This window comes from Eleutherodactylus coqui, chromosome 9 (genome assembly GCF_035609145.1).
Source record: "Eleutherodactylus coqui strain aEleCoq1 chromosome 9, aEleCoq1.hap1, whole genome shotgun sequence".
NCBI classification, from domain to species: Eukaryota; Metazoa; Chordata; class Amphibia; order Anura; family Eleutherodactylidae; genus Eleutherodactylus; species Eleutherodactylus coqui.
Window position 1 is genome coordinate 66213204 of NC_089845.1, and position 26867 is coordinate 66240070.

Sequence of the window (26867 nt, forward strand, 5' to 3'; positions counted from 1 at the left end):
CTACTAGTAATGCCCAGTCATCAGAATCCTTTTTCATCAAGCACTATCATTTTCTGAAAGCGAGTATACTCGTTCATCTCTAATTATACTAAGAGCATTGCCCTTAGTGAGTGCCTGCCCGCACGAGGGACAAGGTTCGGGTGGCGGCGCGGGGGAGCAGTGAGTAGCGGCAGTCAGCAGGAGGGAGCGGGGGGGGGGGAGAGAGAGAGATCTCCCCTCCGTTCTTCCCCGCTCTCCCCCGCAGCTCCCTGCCCGCCGCCGACACCCGAACCTTTTGTCTCGAACGGGGAGGTACTCGCTAAGCGCAATGCTCGCTCATCACTAAGTATAATTAACATAGATAGAGATATATTCTGGCTTCTATCTATCTCATATCTATCTATCTCATATCTGATATCTATCTATCTATCTCATATCTATCTATCTCTCTATCTCATATCTATCTCATATCTATCTCATATCTATCTCATATCTATCTCATATCTATCTCATATCTATCTCATATCTATCTCATATCTATCTCATATCTATCTCATATCTATCTCATATCTCTCTATCTATCTCATATCTATATACATATACATACATATATATATATATATATATATATATATATATATATATATGATATCTATCTATCTAAATTTACTGTACATATAATGTATATTGGTGATGGGCTACAATTTCGTATGCGATCATATGGGTGAATACACAAGCATTATTTTTCCCAAATTCTGGATTGCGGAGGCTTTCTCCTCACCTTTATACAGTATGTATATATAACAGTTGATCAGTAATTTGTGTCTCTAATTTTGCAGTTTACCGTGTGAGATCCTTCTGAAAATATTATCCTATTTAGACCCAATATCTCTCATGTCGGTCAGTCGTGTCAGTAAGAGATTCTGTGAACTATCCAAGGACAAGTAAGTGTATGAATGTGCAGCTCTATAACATCTGTGTTACTACTAGATTAAGTAAATCCGCTGAACCGTTGACTAGGTGTAAATAATTCTTAAACTCTTAGAACCTGGACTCGTTTCTGGCGTGGAACTAAGGTGTAACATGAATTTTCACAAAACCAGAAGCAGAATTAGAGAGATACAGATTTTGTGTTAGCATTGGATTTTGAGCTTAAAGGGGTTGTCCCGCGGCAGCAAGTGGGTCTATACACTTCTGTATGGCCATATTAATGCACTTTGTAATGTACATTGTGCATTAATTATGAGCCATACAGAAGTTATAAAAAGTTTTTTACTTACCTGCTCCGTTGCTAGCGTCCTCGTCTCCATGGTGCCGACTAATTTTCGCCCTCCGATGGCCAAATTAGCCGCGCTTGCGCAGTCTGGGTCTTCTGCTTTCTTCTATGGAGCCTTTCGTGCAGGATGCCGGCTCCGTGTAGCTCCGCCCCGTCACGTGCCGATTCCAGCCAATCAGGAGGCTGGAATCGGCAATGGACCGCACAGAAGAGCTGCGGTCCACGGAGGAAGAGGATTCCGGCGGCCATCTTCACAGGTAAGTATAGAAGTCACCGGAGCGCGGGGATTAAGGTAAGCGCTCCGGTAAGCTTTCTGTACGTCCCTGCATCGGGGTTGTCTCGGGACAACCCCTTTAACCCTTTCCTATCCGCTGTCTGACGTCTAAAGACATTCTGATTGAAGGCTGTACAGTTTCCGATGTCGGAAGACGTCCAGCAGGGTATTCTTACTGTATATTACAGGCTGCTCTGTTGTCAGGGGCCTCTCCAGCATGTCCAATATCACAATACTGGCTCTAGCCAGCAGGTGGCGCCATTGTATAATGGCAGAAAAAGAAAACCCCTTAGGAAACCCTGAATCTAAAACTGGATTGCAAAGGGTTAATCTCAAATGGATCAGACATAGTGGCCAAGTCAAGATTTTTTTCAGCACAATTGTCATGAAACCACTCTAAGGGCTCCTGTCCACGGGTGATAGCACATTGCGTTATCCGCGGCGATAATCCGGCCGCTGGTAACGCAGTGAACCCTTTCCATAGCCTTGACGTCCACGAGCGGAGAATCATAGCGATTCTCTGCTCGCGGGAATCAAATCGCGGTATGGCCGCCCGCAACAGCTGCGATCAGCATTGCCACTGATCGAGCTGTTAACTTTTTAAATGCCCCAATTCATCTTCAGGGGTCCCATACTGCCCCCCCCGCAATGAAATTGCATGCTGCCGTGCGCTTGTCATTACAGCCAGGGGCCTTCCGAAAGCCCCTATGGCTTCTATGGCAGATAGAGAGCCTGTCAGATTGCGGTGTAATATAATACTATGGCATTACATTTTACTGCAGGAGCGATCAAACCATTGCAAGTTCTTGTCCCCCATGGGGACTAAAAGAAAATGTAAAAAATCGTTTTAAAAAGTTGTATTAATTATTTAAAAAAATGAAAGGTAGTAAAAGTTGGAAAAAAAACCCTTTTCATTATATTTATATAGGAATTTAAATAAAAAACAAAACAAAAAACACATTTGATATCACTGTGTCCATACTGACACTTGTATGTTGCTTCCTGGCACACCCACAGGTGTTACTTCTTATTTCTGCAGCCTGTCTACTATCCTCTGCAGGCCATTCTGTGTACTGTACTCCTACACAGGGTATCAGTGCATCGGGTAGTGAGATACAGTACTGTACATCTGATGTGCTTAGAGCCCTGACTGTGCATCAGGTCAAGCACGGAATGGGCACTGTGAATGGGAAAAGCTGTCTGCAGCTCTACGGTTCTACATATACAGTGCGCCACTGGGGGAAGAACAGCACTGAAAACAGATGTGGGGCATAGAAAGAATTATGCGTATAAGACTCAATAAAGTGTGTAAAGTAGCCTTTATTAACCCATTAAGGACCAAGCAGAGTAAATTTACGGCGTTTGGTCCTTGGCTTTAACCAGCCGATAGTAAAACATACGGTGCGGGATTAAAGCTTCTGCTTCTGCAATCAATCAGAAGCAGGTTGGGTTGTCAGCTGTTAGACACAGCTGATAACCAGGAGTAGAAAGAGAAGTAGTTTTTAACCACTTCTGCCTTCTTTCCTTCGGAAACAGCGCTCAGTGACTGCTATGTACTAAAAGGTGAAAGTGGAAGTGTTTCTTCCTCCTCGTGAGCCGGCGGTCACGTGATCACCGGGAATCCTTGGCATAGCAGAGCTACAAGGTCCTAGCAGACCCTGATCAGCTCTGCCAGTGACTATTGTCACTACAGGGGGATGTTTTCCCCTGTAACTGGGACTCCTATGGATGCCTCAGCTACAGTGGGAAAATGTCAAATAAAAAAAACTCCAAAAAAACATTTGAATATCCCCCAGAGGTCTTATATGACATCATGGGGGACAAAGATAGTAAAAAAAATTGCATAAATAAGTAAAACAAAATTACGGAATAAAAATATATACATAAAAAAGAAAATAACCCAAAGCAAACGCTAATGAAAACCATCGCCGTATGCGCCCTGTAACCCAAAACCATACATATTATATATTAAAACGTCCGAGACAAAATGAAGAACCCGTTCCTATACTTTATTTTAGTGTAAATATACTAATATAAAAAGAAATAACTATAAATGTTAGAAAAATAGTTTTTTTTAGTTTTTTATCCCCCAATAAAACTAAAAAGTGGAAAAAAAAGTAAATAAAAAAGATCTATAAAACTAGCCCTATATGTTACGGGGAAAAGAAACGCAGCAAAAATTATTTTGGTAGTTGATAGAAAAAAAAATAGGGTAGTTAAACCACCACATGGGTAAAATCCCTAAAAAGTGTCTGGTCTTAAAGTACAAAACAGGCTGGTTCTTAAGGGGTTAATAAAGTGTTCAATGATAACAGCAGTGTCTACAGCTTCACTATATAGTACAGCCGCAGGCACAGCTAGAGCGCCCTCTTCCTCTTGGCTGTTAAGTGAATACAGATTTCTCTAGCAACATCGTCTCCTAGCTGCATAGCGGAAGAGGGTTTTGAAGGAGAAAGGTACAGAATAGGCTAATTAAACTTACTGCGAACATGCCTAGAATCATTATTCTGTACCTTTAAAAACCTAACAAAAAAAATGTAAATGACAGTTTGGCCCGAGCTCACATAATTGTACACTTACTGCGACTTTAATTGTGCCACTCACACGAGCCGCGTAAATAATGCCTGCAAAAAAAATGTTGTGGCATGTTCTATCTTGGTGTATACACGCCAAGATAGTGTATGGGGTTTGGCGACACGCAGCAGATTTGCATGTCATTGCATACTTGCTGCATGCTCACATGCGAGTGATACGTGCAAGGCCCAAAGGCAAACCCGGTGGTGTGAGCCAGGCCTTACGCTTCAAATAAAAATAATGCGTACCTACCTGCTGCTGTGCTGCATTTTAACCAAACCCTTTTTTCCTTGTCAGTGTAATATGGTACAGAATTTATATTTCATCCTGGAAAGTTAATCAACGATGGAAATATGACTCTGAACATTTGCTGCAGAAGAAGTTAAGAGACACTGCTATTTCCGATCCAGAACTCGGCTATTGGAAGAAGATCTTTGTTAGGGAATTGATGATGACCAGAGAAAAGAACGTGACTCAGATTATGAAATCTGTAAAGCGTTACAGTTCAGGTGACGCATCAGTTAATATGCAAAAAGCAGTAAAGTAAGTAGCCACCATTCATAATAACTGTGCTAGTAGGTCAGAAATATCCCTCGTTTAGTCCTATTGAGAAGCCTTTTGATGGGGTCCACTGGCAGTTTGTCTGACAAACATTATACAGCTGGCAGTTTGTCTGACAAACATTATACAGATTTGGGGTAATTGTCTGGTTCTGTTCAGTGCTGAAAAAACTTTTTCTCAGATACACCGTCAGGAATGTGAGTACTGAGGAAGAGTTCATATACCTCGAAACGTTTTTACAAGCTGGGTTTTATCAATAAACGGAGATCTTTTTGGCAAATATTTATTACAGTTATTTATGTCTAAAGGTTGCGCCCTCTAAAAGAAAGTTTTTTTTTCCCATCCTTGTCTGCGATTTCATACGTTTGCCATGTGGGTATAACGTTTCGTAGGGTGGGCTGCACTGTCCAAAAAAGGCTTCTCCATCTTAACCCTGCAACCAAACTCGAGGTTCTCCATTTCATGCCTTTTTCCACTGGGGTTGCTCCACTTCTTTTTTTCCTATTTCTACATCATTTAGCCGTTAAAGCCTTGTATCGTTAACCATCAGCCAAGGTATATGTAGGTGACTTAAAGGGAACTCTCTGTCTGAGGACGTGGTGATGACAAAATCCATAGAGGAGTTTAGGAGGGGACTAGGCGTCTTTCTAGAGCGCTATGATATTACAGCATATAGACATTAGGTGACCGGCGGGTTGTTGATCCAGGTGTACAGACAGGTAGGAACTATTAGAGGTTGATCCAGGGATAATTCTGACTGCTATTATGGAGTCGGGAAGGAATATTTCCCCAAAAAGGTCTAATTGGCTTCTGCCTCTTGGGGTTTTTGCCTTCCTCTGGATCAACAAGGAGGTTGAAACAGGCTGAACTAGATGGACATTGTCTTCATTCAGCCTAACATACTATGTTACCAGGTTCATGCTGCACGAACCATGGACTGTAGCGTTTCAGAATAAGGCTACTTGCACATAAACTGTTCAAAAATTGGGACAGAAATAGCACCCATTCATTTGAAGGTGTGTATCCACCTGGACTTTATTTAGTTGGATAGAAAGTCAGAGTAAAAAAAAATTGCAACATGTCCTATTTTTGTTTGATTCTTGGACGAAAATAGTACATGTGCGGGGTCTCGTACGTCGGACAGCACACGGACGGGATGTCTTGTGTTCTGTCCGATGCAAGTTGCGCCCAAGAATATTGGGTACAATTTAAAATTGGTCCGTTTGCAAGTAGCCTAAGCATACTTTGGAGTTTGACTCAGAATAGTGCTCCAAGTCAAAGGGGCGGCACTATGCTGACCTCTCCCCACCCCTGTCGTCTTGAGTGTGATGGCTCTCTGCCTGCTTGTGTATGGGGAGAAAGTTGTCGCTCTAGATTAATAGTTCCCAAACTTCAGTCCTCACAACTCCTCAACGGGTCATGATTTGAGCATATACTGTACTATATGGAGAACACCTGCGACAATGTCTGAGCCCTGACCATAACTACATTAAATCCTGAAAACATGACTGGTTGGCGGGTTGTGAGGACTGGAGTTTGGAAAACACTACTCTAGATGATTGAGACAGGGAGAAGCCGTAGTGGATTACTGACTCAAATCTCAAAAGTATGTTTATTCTGAAATGCCTCAGTGCAAGAAGCGCAGTGTACATACCTGACCTACACTTCGTGCAACATGAACCTGCTGACGGGTTCCCTTTAATATAGCCATTACTGCAGAACACAAACGGAGCCCACCAGGGTTGTCCCTGAACACCTATGATTTTTACATGGGTAATGCAAACAATAGCATCTCTGATCCGGTAGAGTTATGCTTTTTCCGTGTCTGCAGGGTTTTGGAACAGTATACTACTATTAAGGTTAACCCTGCTAAATCATACCTGTTACTGATAAGGGTTCCAAATGCTATTAAATATTAAGATCTAGAACTATTGAATTCCTATGAGTAGAGAAACCTAGAACTTATTTTGGGATTAGCGAACCTCCTCTTACACATCTACTTTAATAGCTAAGAGTACTAAGGAGCAGGTTCTGAATTGGGTATTTCAGAGGTATCCTGGACAGACAGGTTAAAGTTAACCCATATGTTAGTTTTATGTAAGGTGTTATGTCATTTACAGACTATTCCTTTACCCAATATACTTAAATTATAATAAAAATGATAAAGGAATTTAAAAAGAATTAATTAGTTGCATGCCAACATTGTTTGCGGATTGGGAATTTCAGTTTTGTACAAGCACAACTGCCAAAGAATATTTATACAAGTCCCAAGAGTCGCCAGTCTTAGATAAGTATGGACAAACTAGGGGGCGCCAATATGAAGGTGAGAGCCTCCTATTCATTTTGTTGCATCCTGTAGCGTCCTTGTGAGAGTTTCTGAATTCCACCACAGATCAAACCTGTCGTAGGTTTCCGCTATAATTTACGCCAGTTTCTAGCGTAATTTATAGAGAATTTGGTGGGCCACAGCCAGCCACACCCCTTTAACCAACCCTTACCCACTTTTCACAAAAGCTGCGAAGGCGGTGTAAAAAGCTAAAAAGTTGCAAATTTTGCGCAAGTGGGACTTGTGCAAAGATTCGTGACTTTTTTACTCTGGACCTCTGCCTTACTTGCTTTTATCTATCCCCTCTACCCATGGGCGCTTCGATACTAGAAATGGAGTGCGATTTTTGGTCTGTTTTCCGTGCAGTGTTAACTAGATTTTCATGCTCTTGCTATGCGTTTTTTCATGCACTATTTGAATGCTTTTTACATCCCTTTTTCACTATTCTGCACTTCCTTGTTCTTTTTTTATGCGTTTCCAATAGTAACATGTGTTAAAAAGGGAACGCGCTCACATGGCTTGTGAATGTGATCTGTTTTTTTGTTTTTTTTTAATGCTCCAGTATGAAATAATGTCCAGCAGTTTTATAGCTTTTCCCCTTCCTAGTAAAACTATTGATTTTTACAGGGGTGCGTCTAGTAAGGTATTTACAGCACTATAACAGCATATCGGTGGTTTAATTAACCGAAACCCTGTGGACATGTCCGCTTTAAGTGCTATGGCACCTACATTCTGAGGATTGTGATGGCCACATTAGTCGGACCCACACTGATCAGGAAGTGGTGGCTTGTCCTAGAGATGCAGTGTGGCACCACATGTTGTGGTGGGGCGCCCCCTTTATGAAGCTAGTTACACTACACGAGGAGCAAGATTAATTTTTATACTAGGTTTTAAAAACTATACTAGGTGCTAAGGCTGCATAACTCCTGGGGTTTGTTCAGCCGTGACCTCTAGTTATAGTATGCATTTATTCACTGTATATTCCTCTATCCATTTTTTAATAGGAATTCTGGACTTACTTGGGCCCTTACGTTTTTGGATGTATATGGAAAGGAAACCGTGCTTGAACACACTGATGTGTCTTTCAGGGATAGTTCACTTACTTTAACTTGGAATAGTTATATATGGCCAGAGCTTCAATCCCTGAGGAAGATTCAGCTACATGGAATCACACCAGTGCTCACAGATAAATGTTATAAGACTATTAAAAATGGGTGCGTATGACATTAACGTTTAATAGAAATTGGCATTATTATTATATGGTCGGCTCTACCTCTTCTCAGAGATCCCTACCCCTCCACCAATCAGCTGATTGACATGGCTGTAGCACTGGGGACCTCTTAAGTATTGCATGTGGATGTGCTGGGAGTTGGACACCACCGATCTGATGTTGATTGCCAATCCTAATAATCGGTCGAGGATATTCTATTCCCCTCAAAACCCATTTAACTTTTGTCTTGGATATGATTGATAAGGAAAAAAAATATACTATAAAATAAGTGTAAAATACACAATCGGTCAATGAACATATTTGTATGGGTATGGACACACGCGGCAGACTTGGTCCAGAAATGTCTTTAACAATCAGATTTATGAAGCAGTCACAGAATTTTAAAAATTAAATCTGCCACATGTGAACATACTTGCTCAACTATTTGTGTAGATTTTGAAAGCGAAACGTTAAAGTACCATTTATCTTGATATATTAAATTATAGATTAACTATATTATTGACATCTTCGGGGTCTACTCATTAGCTATACCTTGTCAATAGCAATGAACAGTGGAGAGAAGAGATCAAAGAATCCAGGGTGTACTAGACAGGAGGACACAAGATCTGCAGTGAAATGCTCCTTTATTGGCCATGCTAGTCGTCACCTTCACCTGGCCGTTAATATTAAAGGTGCCGTTTCGGCCATAAAGAAGTATTTCTACTGCAGATCTTGTGTCCTTCTGTCTAGTACGCCTGGGATTCTCCAATCTCCTCTTTTCATTGTTCATCTCTTCTCATAGAGGCCTTGCTGGTCTGTCGTGGGGAAGGCAGCTGCTGATTACAGGCTTGCAGTGTGTTGTGCCATTGTACAAACACTCCAGGTACTAATATTTCTATTGACATCAAATTTCTTAGCTGGCTTATACTCCTCTACACTACAAAGCGCTTTTCTCTATTTAATTACTCCTCAGTAGCAATTATGGAGTCAAGTAATATCTCTGAAATGCTCCATAAAGGGAACCTCTTACGCCATCGCACACTCCAAATTAACGTTTCTGGCTGGCAATGGATGAAAAATCAATCACTTGTAATTTCCACTCCTTTTCTAATTATCTCATATACCCTCTGCAATTAGGTTCCAAAGAGATTAGTCATCTGGTCATTCTTCTAAGGAAGTAGAGTCATTATTATTTGGGAGCTGCCAAGCAAACCACACCTGTTTTTCATAGACAGGACCTCATGTGTAAAGCCCCATTTACACGCAACGATTATCGCTCAAAATGTGTTCAAACGATGGCATATGAGCGATAATCGTCGTGTGTAAATGCAACCATCGCTTATTCTTCAGCTGAACGATGATTTTAAGGTGAGCTTAAAATCCATCATTCAGCCACAGAGTAGATAACAGGGACCGCACACTGGGTTCTGCACGGTAGCAGCTGATTACATTATATTCATGCCGACAGCCCGTGTGAGAATAATGGAGCTGATTGCAGAGCTCAGACCACTTGCTCTGTTCTGCAAGCAGCTCCTGGAGGCCCAGTTACACGCATATGAGGCTGATAAAATGCTGATGGACATTAGTGTCCATTAGTACTTTATGCAAAATGATCGCTAGAACTTTCAAACTTGCAATCGTTTGAAAGATTGTCTATGCGTGTAAATGGGCCTAAATGGAGGATGTGAAAAGCTGGGTATGAAGAGATATGTGTCGTGGTGAGATTTTGGTGATGGGTTCCTTTAAATAGTTATAAAGAATGGCACAGTGCATGCACAACCAGCACTCCATACAAAGCTCCTCCTTACAGAGATTGTGCAGAAGGGTTGGGTTCTTGGCTTCCCTGGCCGTAGGTGGAAGTCAAACATGTATCTCTCATACAGTAAAGTTGCTTAATGTTTTCCACTGGGTTGTTCTTTAAATGCTACATCTTTGTGGATCCTGCACGTGTATATTTTAGTAACTGCACACATTGGTGTTTTTTAGATTTTGAAAATCATGGTCTTTTTGTGTGTTATTTCATCAAGGCTTCAAAGGCTCTCTCTCATTGCGGAATATGATTTGAAGAAAGGAAGAAATTTGGGAAAATACATTGGCCAGGACATGCATGTTAAACTTTTCCATCTTCATCCTTATTTGATTCTTGGACTGTGGAGGGTAAGCTTCCATTCTGATGGACATATATATTAGAACAATCCCGACCTCCTACAACAGATGCCAGAATAGTATATACTTCTCACTGTACATGAATGCAGGTGTTTCGGGCCAGCACAGGCTGACTTCGGCCTGTAAACCTTAAGTCAATGAGGGGACTGGAGCTGCCAACGGGGAACATGTGGGGAGTGGGAAGAGGGGAGAACGTGCTCTTTATTATGTTTTTCACAATGGGGATCTGTTTTCACATAAACGTTTTAACTCTGACCACCCCTTTTGATAAATCTGAGACACTTATAGCTCAGATGGGAATACCCATCTGTTTGCTGAGGACAGTGGTGCCTAAAATTACAAAAACAGTCAATGTATTGTTTCCATAACTCCCTTAGAAGGGAATGTAAGTTACAGAAACGCTGATTCTGTAACTTGGGAGCTACGGCATCTGTATGTTGTGAGGTGGGACTTGTTTCTCCAGCAGATCCCACTTGATTGTATAAAAATCTAAGAAATTTGAGGCCAAGTCAATACCCTTTCCATCAAACCATTCCTTTTATCAGGGCGTATTGATTGACCTATTAAATAGGGCCCTTTCAGTCAGAATGCAAGAACTCACAATAACTATTGAGATTCTGACACTGTCCGATGCTGGGATGCCACAAACCGGAAGTGCAGACCCCACTCCTTTGGGGAAGACAAGGGATTTACAAAGAGGTATGGAGTGGGTTTTTGTTGTTCTTAAGAAGACCCATTTAGTAAAACTAATTTTAAGTGATTGGCTATTGAGTTTTAAAATAAACATAATAGGTAAGTTTAGGTGATAGGTTCTATTTAAGTGCGATGGCAGTTGCAGAGATTCAGGGAACATAAACATATAATTGTTTGTGTTCTTACTTAGGCCGGCTGTGCAGCAAATACCTTCCATAGCAGGCCAATGAAAAGCACTTTTTCCTGCACATGAGCGTAATTCAAGCGCGATTTTCCACTCGTGGAGGTGAAATTACAGCATGCTTCATTTTTGCGCAGTTTCCATTGAAGTCAATGGAAGGTGTCCGACCCGCGCCCTTCTGCAATTGACATTGTGGATAGGTCGCAGATTCCGTGTGGGGAAAAGCAGGGGTCTTATAGAAAAAGAAAATAAGTACGCACGGATGCTGGCCGGGCACAGGGTCGGAATCGGACCCGTTCGTGTGCAACCAGCCTTAGAGAGCATTCATACAGTGTTTTTGTACAAGCTGTGGGATTTCATCTGGGGGTTCCGTCACAAGTGCTGAAATTAGTCATACGGACACTATTTTGGTGTGCATTTGACAGGGGTTTTGGTAATTTTCACTACATTTGGAGTATACAATAGCGTAGTCAACTCTCATTTTGTTTCCTCCAAATATAGCAGAAAGAAATGAAATCTGTTCAAATACACAGTAAAATGGTGTCTGTTTGGGGTTTTTGTCTCAATGCTGTTTTCAGCACCTGTGACAGAACCCCAGACGGAATCCTACAGTATGTGTAAAATAAACACCTGTGTGAATGATACCTAAAAAGGGTTGCAACTTGTATATGCTATAAGGCCGCTCTCACACATGAACGCGGCAAAGCACTGCGATTTCAAACGCTGTGCTTTGCTGCGGTTTTATTTTCGCTTTCGGACGCAGCTCCCTGCGGTGGACAGCGTGTTTCAGTGCACCCCATCATTGTTATGGGTGATAATGTGTACTAAACAGGCAAATATAGAGCAGACAGCGCCGCGATTGAACGCATGTCTGCGAGGACCCGTTGATTACAATGGGAGCGTTATACCACTATTAACGCGGCATAGAAAACGCCACATTAATCGCGGTAAAAAGTGCCTCTGTGAGGCCTAAGGGTTTAAAGTATTTCTATGCTGTGACTGGCAGTGTTCTTTGTACTGTTGATGATTTGGGATTATATATTATATTGTCTGTTATTTCCTATAATCACTCTTCTGTATTTTAGAACGGGCCTGAAATTGCATTTGTGATGGGCACAATACATTATCATCAATTGTTGGAGAAGAGTTTCTTGGGGTCTGCGGAGAGGTAATCTATATATTTTCTACCACATAGCTATTAAAGTATCTTCATAAGTTTAACTTTGTCCTACAGGATCTGATGACTGGATGTTGGTAATTCTGCATTAAAGAGATTGTGTCTAAAGGCCCTTTTATACACAACGATGATCACTCAAAATTCGCTCAAAAGCCATCTTTTGAGCGATAATTGTTGTGTGTAAATGTGCTTTTCCACAATAAAAAAGTTGTGTTTCCGTATTCCAAGACCCATAATATTTTAATTTTTCCGCCTTGTTTTTTGTGGAATTAATTGTAGTTTTAATTTGTATTATTTTTTAGTAAATGCATATTTTTGAAACATTTTTGCATGCAGATGAATGAAAAACCACAATTCTGAAATTTTTTATGGTGTGTTATAAGTATTATGTAAACTTCTTTGAAAAAAGTTTTTTTTGTCGGGATAAACGTGTTAATTTTTAAAGAAGCAAAAAATACAAAAACATTAAACTTTTTATTTAACATTTTTGTCACATTTTTTGTCCCTCAAAAACATATGGTCATTCGACTGCTTGCTAGAGACGGGTTGCACCTTACAAAAACAGGTAAGCATACATTTGGTGGGCGCCTTGCTTCACTCATTAGGAGAGGTTTAAACGAGAACAATATGGAAAGGGAAGTGAAAGGCCAGGTAAAAATATACAGCTAATTAATACATTTGAGAACTTTGCTATTCAAAGTGTAAAGAAAGAACAAAGACAAAAAATTTCAAAGGAAAGCAGACGAGCAAGAGACATCGATCACAAACTAAAATGTTTTTACACAAATGCACAGATCATGGGAAACAAACAAGGAGAATTGGAGCTCCTAACACTGAAAGAGAAATATGATGTCATAGGCATCACAGAAACTTGGTGGAATGATACACATAATTGGAACACAAGGCTTGAAGGGTACAACTTATTTATAAGAAACAGACCTAAAAAAAAGGTGAGCAGGTGTTGCGTTGTATGTTAGGAAAACATTAATCTCTATAGAGATTGAAGCTTCAAAGCATGGTAGTTATGTAGACACTGTTTAGGTAAGAATACAAGGAGAGAACAGAAAGGACACCATTGTAGGCATTTACTATAGGCCGCCTGGACAAGCAGAAGATATGGATGAGCTCTTTCTACATCAGATGGCCAAGCTCTCAAAAAAGCATGACATAGTGATCATGGGAGATTTTAACTATCCAGACATTTGTTGGGAATCTCTTTTAGGTAAAAGTAACGGATCCAACAAATTCTTATCTGCTCTTGCTGAAAACTTTATCTTCCAAAAGGTAGAAGAGAAAATAAGAAGATTTGCTGTCTTGGACCGAATTCTTACCATCAGGGAAGGAATGGTTGAGGAAGTAAGAGTAATTGGGACCTTAGGAGGTAGTAATCATGCTATCCATGAATTTTGAATAAAAAGGGGAGACAGATCTGAGAAAACTTAGATCTCAAGGTTGGATTTCAGAAAGGCAGATTTTAATGAACTCAGAAAGAGGGTTGGAAGAATCCAATGGCTGGTCGTTCTTAAGGACAGAAATGTCCAAGAAAGTTGGGCGGATTTCCAAATGAGATTCTCAAAGCACAATCATTAACAATCCCTAAAAGAAGGAAGGATGGAAACCATTTGAAGAGACCAGGATGGATGAACACAGAACTTTCACACATGTTAAAAAGGAAGAAAAACATGTTAATCAAATGGAAAGAAGAGGGAATATCTAAAGAAGAATATAATGCAGTCTGCAGAAACTGCAGGGCAAGTGTCAGAAAAGCTAAAGCTAATAATGAATTGAGGCTTATAACAGACCAAAAGCAATAAAAAAGGATTTTGTGGGTATGTCAAAAGCAAAAGAAAAGTCAAAGATACTATTGGATGCTTACAAGATAAAAATGGTTAATTGGTTAAAAATAATGTTGAGAAGGCCGAACTTTTAAATTCTTATTTTGTATCTGTTTTCTCTCAGAAAGTAGTTCTAACGTCAACTGATCTTCCCTATGCAGGCTATTTATAAGCAGAGAGATGGTGAGGGAACACTTATCTAACTTAAATGAATTCAAGTTTCAAGGTCCAGATGAATTACATCCAGGGATACTAAAGGAAGCAGCAGAGGTAATTGCTGAACCACTCACGATAATCTTTGAAAATTCCTGGAGAATAGGAGAAGTCCCAGAAAATTGGAAAAGGGCAAATGTTGACAATCAGGAGTTGGGACTGCTGTGTAACAATCTTGTGTGGAACCTGTGATGACACCATTAAAAATAATGTTGAGAAGGCCGAACTTTTAAATTCTTATTTTGTATCTGTTTTCTCTCAGAAAGTAGTTCTAACGTCAACTGATCTTCCCTATGCTATTGGGGGATAAACGAATGCAGGCTATTTATAAGCAGAGAGATGGTGAGGAAACACTTATCTAACTTAAATGAATTCAAGTTTCAAGGTCCAGATGAATTACATCCAGGGATACTAAAGGAAGCAGCAGAGGTAATTGCTGAACCACTCACGATAATCTTTGAAAATTCCTGGAGAATAGGAGAAGTCCCAGAAAATTGGAAAAGGGCAAATGTTGTCCCTATTTTCAAAAAAGGGAAGAAGGTGGATCCAGGAAACTACAGGCCTGTGAGCCTGACTTCTATGCCGCGAAAGATCTTTGAACAAATTATTAAACCGCATGTATGCAAGTACTTGGATAAAAATAGAGTAGTTAACCAGAGTCAGCATAGGTTTGTAGCAAACAAGTCATGCCAGACTAATCTAATTTCCTTCTACAACAGAATCACCGACTGGTTTGATCAGGGGAAATGCGGTGGATAAAGTATATCTTGACTTTAGTAAAGCATTTGATAAAGTATCTCATACCATACTTACTGAAAAAATGATCAAATATGGGATTGACAAGGCAACTATTAGGTGGATTTACAACTGGCTGAGGGATCATACTCAAAGAGTGGTCATAAATGGCTGCACATGCAAGTGGAAGAATGTATCAAGTGGGGTACCACAAGGCTCTGTCCTAGGCCCAGTGCTGTTCAACATTTTTTTTAAATGATCTGGAGGAGGGAATTGATGGGTGACTGATCAAATTTGCCGGGGACACAAAGCTAGGAGGGATAGCTAACGCTAGGAAGAGAGGGAGAGGATTCAATAAGATCTAGAAGAGCTTGACCAGTGGGCGGCACCTAACAGAATGGTATTTAACAAGGAGAAATGCAAAGTCCTACATCTGGGCCAGAAAAAAAAAATACATACAGAATGGAATGAATTGTGCTAAGCAGCACACGTTAAAAAGACTTGGGTATATTAATAGGTCATATTATTTAATTAGAGATACCTGACCTCTTACGATTGGAGCTTCCCTGTATGGGATGCAAGCTCACATGACCCTGGAGCATAAAATCATGTAAGCAACTTTTCTGTGAATTAACAATCAAGTGATCTGAGTGACTTCAACAACTGTCTGTCTTTGAGATTCTTTTGTGCCAAGGTGTTGAGAGTATACCGAGAATGTTGTGATTGAGCAAAAACATCCAGATCGTGTGGACATAAACCATTTGCTGAGAAAAGGAGTCAGATGAGAATGTCAAGAATTGTTCTGACAATCAGGCAGTGAACTGTCAAGCAAACCGTAGTCCGATACAATGCTGGTGGTCCAGCTAATGTGTCCAAATACACAACTCGTCATTCCTTAGCGCGGATGGATTGTATCAGCAGAAGACCATTTCAAATGCCATTAATGTATTAGAAAGAGACTCAAAAATTGGATTGTTGAGCAGTGGAAAAGCATTGCGTGGTTAAATGAATCCAGGTTTCTGTTGCACTGTGCTGATGGGAAGGTCAGAATTGGGTGCAAGCAGCAGGAATCCATGAACTCTTCCTGTCAGCTGTTCAGTGAATGCCAAATTTAATTTGCGGCAACTGCAAGAATTTATCCTGTCCACATGGGCCAATATTACTGCAGAATGATTTAATCACCTAGCGAAATGTATACCGTGACGAATTGCTGCAGTACTGAAGGCCAAAGGGGGTCCAATGCATTACTACATGGCCATTCTGTATATATGTGGAGGCCATTCTGTCAATGCAGCTGCTACTTCGTATATACTTTGTTTCTGAAGGATGTGTAGAACAGTAGTGGCTGACGTTTTTTGAGTGTTTGTGGGGTTGAGCCTTCTACATATGATTGCTTATAAATGTGAGGTCAACGATGCAGCTGCCAGATCCTCAGTGTGGTGGCTTTTTGGTGCAAAGTCACAAAAGTGGATTCATGGTTAGCCTCTTCTTGGGTGCTTCTGCGCACAATGCCTGTTCTTAACTTTGATCGCCTTTGTGCCGCTGTCAAGAGGATATCTAGGAACTGTGGCAGACACGGCCACAGGGAGGATACTGAAGCTAAGACACTTAGCAGCGGCTCTACTTGTGACCGCTGTCTCAGCTTCTTGAACCTCTTGGCTTATTCTTATAAGGTAGCACAGAGGAGTTGCAGATCTCACAGAAGGAACAGAAGCAGATATCCGATTGTAGATTTACAGTACTGTGCAAAGTTTTAGGACATTGTGAAAAAAATGCTGCAAAGTAAGATTTTTTTTCAAAAATAGAAGGCATCTGATTGGTTCTAAATTCATTCTGCAGCAGGACAATGGAGATCATAGTGGAGGAATGGGGGTACTTTAATTAAAGAAAAAAACATTCGGCGAAGCTGGTTTGGAAAAAATGGGGTTATCTGGCAGTTGAATATATTCAGGGATGTGACGAGTCCTTTATAAATCTGCCTAGTTATGCACATTAGGCAGTTTATTACTATATAACCAGTCAGGTTTACAGTTTACAATCAGGAGTTGGGACTGCTGTGTAACAATCTTGTGTGGAACCTGTGATGACACCATATTTAGGCTGCATTTGCATGACCACTAGCTAGTTGCATTGCACAGAACATTGCTCAGCACATGAATGTCTATGAGAGACATCATAGTAACAGTAACATAGTATGCAAGGCCATAAAAATACATATTTCTATTCAGTTCAACCTATAACCCCTAATATTTATCCAGAGGAAGTAAAGAAAACAAACAATGAGTTAGAAGCCAATTTTCCCCATTTACGGGGGGAAAAAATCCTTTCTGATTCCAATCTGATAATCGGAATAATCCCTGGATCAACAACCCTTCTTGCACATGAATCGCACGAAAATTGCACCTGCTTCAGTTTTCCTGTCTCTTACGATTGGTACTTGAGGAAAATCGCCCATGTAAATGAACACATTGAACACGACGGGTTAATGCAACACATGATTTCTGTGCATTTCACAAATGCACGGAACACGTACAATTTTCTCGGACTTGTAAATACGGCCTAATGCACACGGCCGGATTTCCGCCGCGTTTCACTGCAGCTATTAGGATCTATTGAACCTAATAGCTCAATGTACATGCTGCCGGATTCCACTGCGGCATTCCGCAGCATGAAATTACCCGCAGTATGTCCTATTTCCTGCGGGTATACACGCGGACGGCTTCCATTGTAGTCAATGGAAGCCGCCCCTCACGCTATACTTCCGCTGTAGCCCACCGCCGGCTGCGTCATATGACGCTGACGGCGGGTCATGTGACACCACTGGCGCGTCATATGACACTGCTGGTGTGTCCTGCGTTGTGCTGCGCATGCGCGCCGGATCGTCATGCGGGACTTCGGGCAGCGGATCAGGAGGTAAGTATGGGGTCTTTTGGGGAAGGGAAGTGGGGGGGCGCCTTGACGGACTCCACTGCGGTATTCCGCTTGTGGAGCCCGTCATGGCCGTGTGCATAAGGCCTTAGTCAGTGATGAACGTAACTTCTGATAAACTACTAAATGAAACTTTTATAAGCTTGACAGAGGACGACTCAAAGACAGATATTTAGTGATTTTTTTTTTAAAGGGGCTATGGTGTTTGCTTTCTTATCATCTTCCCATTTATTGTTTTGAGAATGCTTTTTCTGAAGGGATATAAAAGATTGTTTCAGTGTTTCTCAAATATTTAACAAAGAGCCTCTGCGTAAAATCCCAATACCCAATCTTAATTAGTGGCATATAATCTCCTTTATAACCCTGATTAGCACATTTTCTGTCTTTTTGGAAAAACAAATCTAGCAAATTACAAAAGAACCATAAAAAGAATAATCCTAGTAATATTGGCTGCTTCACTCAGTAATTAATAATTCAACCTAATAACAAATGTAGATGAAAGTTGCCCAAGACTGTGTAGAAACCGGCTTATGTACGATTGACATACGCCCATTGCACAATATAGTTGATGTATTTCATAGGCGGCATATTTTATTTATATTTTCTCAAAATTCATGTTATCTCTACATGCAGCCACATGAGAATAATGTAACAGCACTAGTAAAGGGTGTCCGGAAGCTTCTTTTTATTCTGTTAGTTTCCGTAACTCTATTTGTGTGTATAAATTCACACTTTGAATTAAAAGTTTACTCCAGTTCCAGTAAATAAAGGTTATTTATTGTATAATGAAAAGTTATACACTGATCCCTCAAGTTACAATATTAGAGGGGTATTCCTATCTTGGACTTTTATGGCATATCCAAAGGTACCACTAGTACCAGGATTTGTGCTATGAAAGGTCTTTCCCCCTTTATTTTGGCCACATACATAAATGAGCATGATCCCATAGCAGATGAACAGTTTCCTTAGTCCCAGCCACACTGACTGCCTCATATAACTATTGTAATTTGAAAATATTCTAAGTCGAGACCATAACTGTCTGGTAAACTAGTTTTTAATTCCAAAGCTCAAACTAAAAACCAAATGTCAGACTAAAATAAAAATATAATATAAAAATGTAGAATAAAGACAAGCAAATAACTAGCACAGATAAAGCAGAAAGACCAGCTGGAAGATGGTGAATTTCTTTCTTTATTGAGGACAGGAACTTTTTCAGGATCTTGTGTAGTACAAACTATGGAGGAAATTTAGCCACTGCTTTGAGCAGTTTTTTTTTTTTTTTTTAAGTTTCAAAAAGTCATAGATTTATTGCACATGGGTTTTTGCGTAAAATTGTTGACTTTTTGCTTTCTTATGCTTCTCTCTTCACATTTTTCAAAGTGGTGAGAAAAGGAGGTTTCGGTTTCGGTTTCTGTAGCGTGAGGTTTTTCGGTAAAGTGAATAACTCAAATGATGAATTCCCTTCTGTGTATCAGAAAAATAAAGTGGAGCCACCATCAGTGTCTAAAGGATCAGCTTGTAGGTAGACTAATGGAACCCAGAATGCAGTGGGTTTTGAACTTTGATGAGTGTGTGTCTGAATGCACACTTACCTGGCTGGGTTATGCTATGCCGTGCAGAACTCTGATAAGCATTTATACTACTAACAATAAAACAACTTCCTCCTGTTGCAAGGTTTACGATGGGATCCCTCAACTGATAGTCATGAATACAAGCAAACCGAAACCAGCTCTGCTTGAGACACTGCCCAGGAATCGGGGCAAATCATTTATCCATATGGTCATACTGACCAGTATTTTATGGAACTAGTAAAAGATTATATAAAAACATACAAGGCATTTTCAATTTGGAGTTGAAATCCTCATCAGACCAAATGGAAAAATTTGGGTACGAAGGCCAAGGAAATAAAAGGTTGGCACTGTGTTGTGCAGTAATCAAAGTGTACTTTTACAAGTTTAACATTTATAGGCTCATGACAGAGAGATGTTGCAGGGCTTAATTTGCCAAATGTAGCACAGCTGAGTTCTTGTTTTGGATCCTCAGGGACATCTATATGACAGTAGGTAAGGTCAAGGATAGGAAAGCATGGAGAACGATGATCCATGAAGTGACCGAAAGTCGACCTCGACTGAATGGATAATTATCATCATCGTCAAACCTACATTAGAATGAAATACAGTTTCAGAGCATTGATACATTTATTTCTGCTTCATCTGCAAAGATACACCACACATATTATAATATCAATAATATGGAGATTTCTTAAAGGGTTGTTCATGAATTCAACAAAATGTCTGTCATCCATGCAGCCTGCGGATACCCATATTGGGACAGGAGAATGCATATGTAGACTGCAGGGCTAATGGGGTTGGAGTCTAACACCACACTGTTTGGTCCTGTTAAGGTGAATGGTAAGCCTGACAGGATCGAACAATGAAGTGTTAGGCTGCCCCCAGCCCCATTCAGTCTACTGATGCATTGTCTGATCCTAGGACACGTTTTTGCAGGCTACACAAATGACAGCCATTTTATGACCTTTTGAGGGACCATACAAATGTAGCAAAGTTTTACCCAACGCTGATAACTTGCGGAAATAGCTTCTTATCTTTAATGGACACTATTTATACAACTCATGCTGATCTAACACCCTATGTGTGTATCATCAATCTTGTAATATACTTGCATTAAAATTTTCTTCGATTTTTACCTTTGAAAATCAAGTTTAAATTTCTGACCACTAGGGGTCTCCTTCCAGCATTTTTGCAATCCACTGCCTGTTGTTAGGCATTTGGCTTCTTTAGTAAGAGGGACATCGAGACACTGCTAATTACTACATGCAACAGAGGGGTGGCATTCAGATGCTGCCTTGCAGCTGTTTGGAGCAGGGCTATGCATGGCAGTATAGGAAGTGGGAGAGAGGAAGTCTTGGCAAGTACAGTACTGGCAAAATGACTGTCTAAGGACAGCTCCCACCTCTAAGTGGTTCGCAAACAGGGCAGCAGAAAAATAGGAAAATATGCCCAGAAAATGGAACTAATAGAGCTCAAACTGAGCGCAAACAGCAAAGCAGTGACCAATGAAGGCCTGGGCTGCTTTTGAACATTTTTTGAAAAGTCAGGTATGCTTTAACACAACAAAAGCCAATCAAAAGCTATGAAAAGTGCTTTAATTTAACATGTTAAACTGTGCTAGATCTGTCTGATTACAGATGAATAAAAAACACACACACCACCAACACAAACAGTTGCTATAGTTGCCCCGTTCACCCAGGGCTTTACTGTAGATAGGAAACTTATTTTAATACTTATTTCATTTAATATTTTAGTGTTAGTTTATAATTTTGAAGAATTAAAAAAAAAATCACTTATTCTATTTGTTTACCTAAAAAAGTGAAAAAAATATTTTTCAAAAAGAGGTACAGTGTTTAAAAAAAAAACAGCCTTTTTTATCATAAAAAGCACAAAAATTATTCTGATTGGCAGACAAAGTTAAGGTTGTTAAACCAACATATGCACAAAATCATCTTTTAGGACTGTAATACTCTGGTCATTAAAGGGAACCTGTCACCTTCCTAAAGTAGTTATGTTTCTGATAGGTGAGGTGACAGGGAGCCGGCTGCTGTATTTTTTTTATAGCCTCTCGCTTCTTGGTTCCCGCAGTGTAGTTTAAGGTATCATATGCCTATATTGTGTTTCTTTAACTGCCTTGTCTTACCATTGATCTATCTTACAGCCCTTACACGTTATCTCCACATGTTCCTATCCTGGATGATGTTGACCCTGAATATGGGCTTCATGGATACCAGCTTCATATTGACCTCTATAGTGGACCAAGAACATACCTATGTAAAACGTTCCGTGGTTTGTTTTGTCGAAAAGGTAAGTACTTTATTTGCAGTATTAAAGCCTAATTTCAGTTCAAAACCGCTCTTCTGTAATGTAATCCCAATAAGGTTGTATTTACATGGCCAAGAATAATGCGCGAAATCTGTGTGATTGTGAGACTCACAGAACTTGTGCTTTGTAATAACTGATTATTTTTAACATGTTACTGTACATGAACAGTTTTTTTTGCAACAACTTGTAGGCAAGTACTTGCATAAAAATGCAGTAATTAACCAGAACCAGCATGGGTTTGTAACAAACAAGTCATGCCAGATGAATCTAATTTCCTTCCATGACAGAATCACCGGCTGGGTTGATCAGGAAAATGTGGTGGATATAGTCTATCTTGACCTTAGTAAAGCATTTGACAAAGTATCTCATACCATACTTATTGAAAAAAATGACCAAATATGGGATTGACAGGGCAACTGTTAGGTGGATTCACAACTGGCAAAGTGATCGTACTCAAAGAGTGGTCATAAATGGCTGCACATCCAAGTAGAAGAATGTATCAAGTGGGGAACCACAAGTCTCTGTCCTAGGCCCAGTGTTGTTCAATATTTCTATAAATGATCTGGAGGAGGGAATTGATAGGAAACTGATCAAATTTACTGCCGACACAAAGCTAGGAGGGATAGCTAACAATAGGGAAGTAGAAAAAGAAAAATAAAATTCCTCCTGCGCTCTTATCAGGGTTTTTTTAATCCAGATGAGGAAACTGTCAGGTCTCCACGATGTTCAGCAGAATATATTTATTCAAATAGTACACATAAAAAACGTATACACTTACAACGCGTTTCGGCGCTCTTATAAACCGCCTTTTTCAAGCATGACGTGTATATAACAATGTCCTCCTTTTATAGTGTTACTTACCCTCCACAGGGATGGGGTCATCGGCTCACGGCGCGGGACGCCGGTCTTTCCCACGCTGACGTATAGATGGTGCGACGGGAAGCTTAATATGACGGGTTAAGGAGATCGCGTGGCTACGCAATCTACGTAGCTACGATTAAAAACTTACGTAATCTTCGTATCTCCGTCCCTGCGCATGAGCTTCGGATCCCGGCCTCGGGAAGGGCGCTGTAGCTCCGCTATTACAGCGTATCTAAAGTTTAATAATTGCAGTTCAATGTTTGTTTATACAATATAGATATATCCACTATACTACCAACGTAATAAAATCTTTATACAGTTTTTATATATAAAAAAACCTATAAAAACTTCTTCAATGTAGTTTTAAATGGGAATATACATATAAATTACAATTAATGCCTTTTTATATACTCTAAATCTATAAAATCCCTACTAAAAAATACTGAAAAATACATATAGCACACATAAAAATCACTTTATATCCCTTCTATTACATTTTTAAATAAATATATTTAAAAGGGTTTTAAATTAAACTAATATGTAGTTTTCCTAAAGGATATCATTTAAAGACATTTTCTACCTTTTAAAATCTCCAAAATTGTCCATATAGGTGATATTCCTTGTGTTGTTACCCAATAATGTATTCTACAGTTGATGTCCAAACGTGTTTCTGCTTATATATTGTTTTTCCTTATGTTTTTCCTTATATTTTCTCTAGTACTTCGTTTAGTCTAAAAGGTACTAATGTATTTATCCTGAAAATCCAGAACATTTCTCTGGTTCTAAGTCTGGAAAAGGAATGTGTGTGGATGTATTCTAATGGTGTAATTCGTATGTCTTTTGGGGTTTTTTTGGTGTTCAGATGCGAAGTGGCGTGAAACACTATGTTTTGTATAGCCTGTGGTGATATTGAACCTATGTTGGTTTAGTCTCGAGCTTAAAGTGTTTGTAGTGCGTCAGATATATTGTAACTCACACGGGCATTCTATTAAATATATAACAAAACGAGTGCAACAGTTTAGGAATTGATCTAATTTTATGTTCTTCTTGTTTCTTTTGCAAAAGATTTCTTTTCTTCCTTGTGTGATATTATAAGAAATCTTTTGCAAAAGAGAAATAAATAATATATGAATAAATATATTCTGCTGAACATCGTGGAGACCTGACAGTTTCCTCATCTGGATTAAAAGACCCCTGATAAGAGCGCAGGAGGAATTTTATTTTTCCTTTTCTACTACACTTTCCTCATTGTTGGTGTAATACCTTCTGGGGCTACTCCTTCCTGCTGCACCTCCTTGAACCAAGGATATTCAGGGATCCTGTATATTCATCTACATAGTCTACAAGCTAACTGGGATCATAGGTGCAAGTGGGCATTCCCCTACAACCCTGTAGGGGTCCCGCTCTGCACCAGGTGAGTAAAACCCTAAACCTGGTATCTTCGGATCTTTGTGTGGTGGCGCGGATCTGTATATATTCATCACACAAGGAAGTGAGAGTTGTCACGCCCGTGCGGCTCAAAAGCACCACACTTAGTATGGACGCAGGGTGATGTTCACGACTACTATAGTAGATAGACTTGTGCACCGAAGAGCAGTGCGCACCACAACTGAAATACGTAGCTCAGATGAAAAGCTGGTGTGACGCAAAAGTACTACACACCACACTGCAGCAGGGAAGTACTAAAAGTTGGAAAAAGCCACACACTACGCTATGCCGGACAGTAGCACCACTCCAGGGAGAGGGGGAGGGAAACCTGGCCATAACCTAGTAGGGAGGTAATGGTTACCTGCCTAAAGCAGAGTCATCGCCTCAATAAAGGCGGCACCACGTTCTTTTTTCTGGGCCCTGACTATCCCTATAGGAATCCCTGGAGAGATGAACACGACACGCAAAGCTATAACAGAAATGAGAAGCAACAATACAACTGAAAAAGAACCCGCAGCTTATCTGCAAGTAGGAAAAACTACCCAGCACAGCAGAGCTCCAAACTCCAACTTCTCCACTATGGAATGGAATAAGCAGCACTGCTCACCAGGAGGGGTGAGAATATATAGCCACTCTGCACCTGTAACAATGGCAGAGTGAATAGAAAACCAGACCTCCACCCTACTCTCAGATCCAGAAAAGCTTGAACAGTGGGTGGCGACTACCAGAATGGTATTTAACCCTTTCCAATCCACTGTCTGACGTCTGAAGACATTATGATTTAAGGCTGTACAGCTCCGATGTTGGAAGACGTTCGTCGGGGTTCTCTTACTGTATATTGCCAGCCTCTCTGCTGTTGGAGCCTATCCAACATGTCACCTCATCCAGTACTGACTTTAGCCAGCATGTACTGCCGCTGTATAACAGCAGAAAAAGAGTAAGCCCCCTAGGAAAACCAGAATACAAATTGGATTGGAAAGGGTTAACAAGGAGAAATGCAAAGTCCTACATCTGAGCAAGAAAAATGAAAAAAACACATACAGAATGGGAGGAATTGGGCTAAGCAGCAGCACATATGAAAAAGACTTGGGTATACTACTAGATTATAGACTGAATATGAGTCAACAATGTGATGCAGGAGCCAAAAAGGCAAACCCGATTCTGGGATGTATAAGGAGAAGCATAGAGTCTACATGATATGAGGTAATTATCCCCCTCTACTCTTCCTTAGTCAGACCTCATCTGGAATAGTGTGCGCAGTTCTGGGCACCCTACTTTCAAAAAGACATAGACAAACTGGAGCAAGTTCAGAGAAGAGTTACCAAGATGGTGAGTGGTCTGCAATTCATGTCCTTTGAGGAATGGTTAAAGGATCTGGGAATGTTTAGCTTGCAAAAAAGAAGGCCTAGAGGAGACCTTAATAGTTGTCTACAAACATCTGAAGGGCTGCCACAGTGCAGAGGGATCAGCCCTATTCTCATTTGCACAAGGAAAGACTAGAAGCAATGGGATGAAACTGAAAGGGAGGAGACACAAATTAGATATGCGATAAACTTTCTGATGGTGAGGGTGATCAATGAGTGTAACAGGTTACCATGGGAGGTGGTGAGTTCTCCTTCAATGGAGGTGTTCAAACAAAGGCTGGACAAATAGTTGTCTGGGATGATTTAGTGAATCCTGCACTGAGCAGGGGGTTGGACCCGATGACCCTGGAGGTCCCTTCCAACTCTACTATTCTATGATTTTCATGTCTACCAATCTGTTATGTGCAACATCATTTTCAAAAATAGTTTGGTGAAGATACAATCACTACACATAGAATTCGTAGGTGGTACTCCAACTTGTTGACATATGTGGGCTTGTTTTTTGGGGGGGACTCTGAGGTACAAATATTGTATTATATAACTTTCATTAAATATTTTTTGCAAGTTAGTTGCAAAACCCCTCAGAAATTCCCCTATTGTTTTGGGGTTTTATTTTTGCAGCATTCACCATTTAGTAAAAATAAGGTGGCAACTTTCTTATCTGGATCAGTATGATTACTGCAATATTTTTTACTACTTTTGCACAATAAAAACATTTCCAAAGAAAAACAATTGCATCTGGATCACCACATTCTAAGGTTGATTTTTATGGTAACGGAGCTCTAAAAAGATGGATGTACAAGTTAAAAGCCCATTAATGAAGTCCGTAAAAAGAGAGGGAATTGGCCGTCACACAGGGGTTAAAGAAAAAGGTTGCTTTTGTAAGCAAAAATCATCCGGCTGTCCACCAGTAAGCGTGGAAACAGTGGAGTTTGTCCGCATAAGCTTCACATGAAGTCCCCAAAAATCCACCATCAGAGCGAGCAGAGAAGTCGACGTCCTGCAGCCGATTGTGTGGTAGTTTCTGCACAAACGTTTGCAATGTTATCGCTACTGACTGCAATTGTTACCGGCTCTGAAATCGGATGACAAAGCGAGGCAACATTCTTTCTAGGAGAGAATGCAAACTCGAATTGGAAGTGATGGTTTCATGGAATCTTCAGTCTTTAGTGAGGGAGCTGCCTTCCACC

The 26867-nt window shown here is 40.3% G+C and overlaps 1 protein-coding gene across 1 annotated transcript in view; it reads left to right on the forward strand.

Annotated features, from left to right (window-relative positions):
- The window catches only part of FBXO15 (F-box protein 15), an 84146-nt gene that overhangs the window by 24667 nt on the left and 32612 nt on the right, over nucleotides 1-26867 (forward strand). Inside the window, exons 4-9 of the mRNA XM_066578958.1 lie at nucleotides 819-923; nucleotides 4401-4646; nucleotides 7995-8204; nucleotides 10228-10357; nucleotides 12326-12408; nucleotides 21861-22006. Coding sequence (XP_066435055.1) covers nucleotides 819-923; nucleotides 4401-4646; nucleotides 7995-8204; nucleotides 10228-10357; nucleotides 12326-12408; nucleotides 21861-22006 — 920 coding nt within the window. The remainder of the gene's footprint in view (nucleotides 1-818; nucleotides 924-4400; nucleotides 4647-7994; nucleotides 8205-10227; nucleotides 10358-12325; nucleotides 12409-21860; nucleotides 22007-26867) is intronic.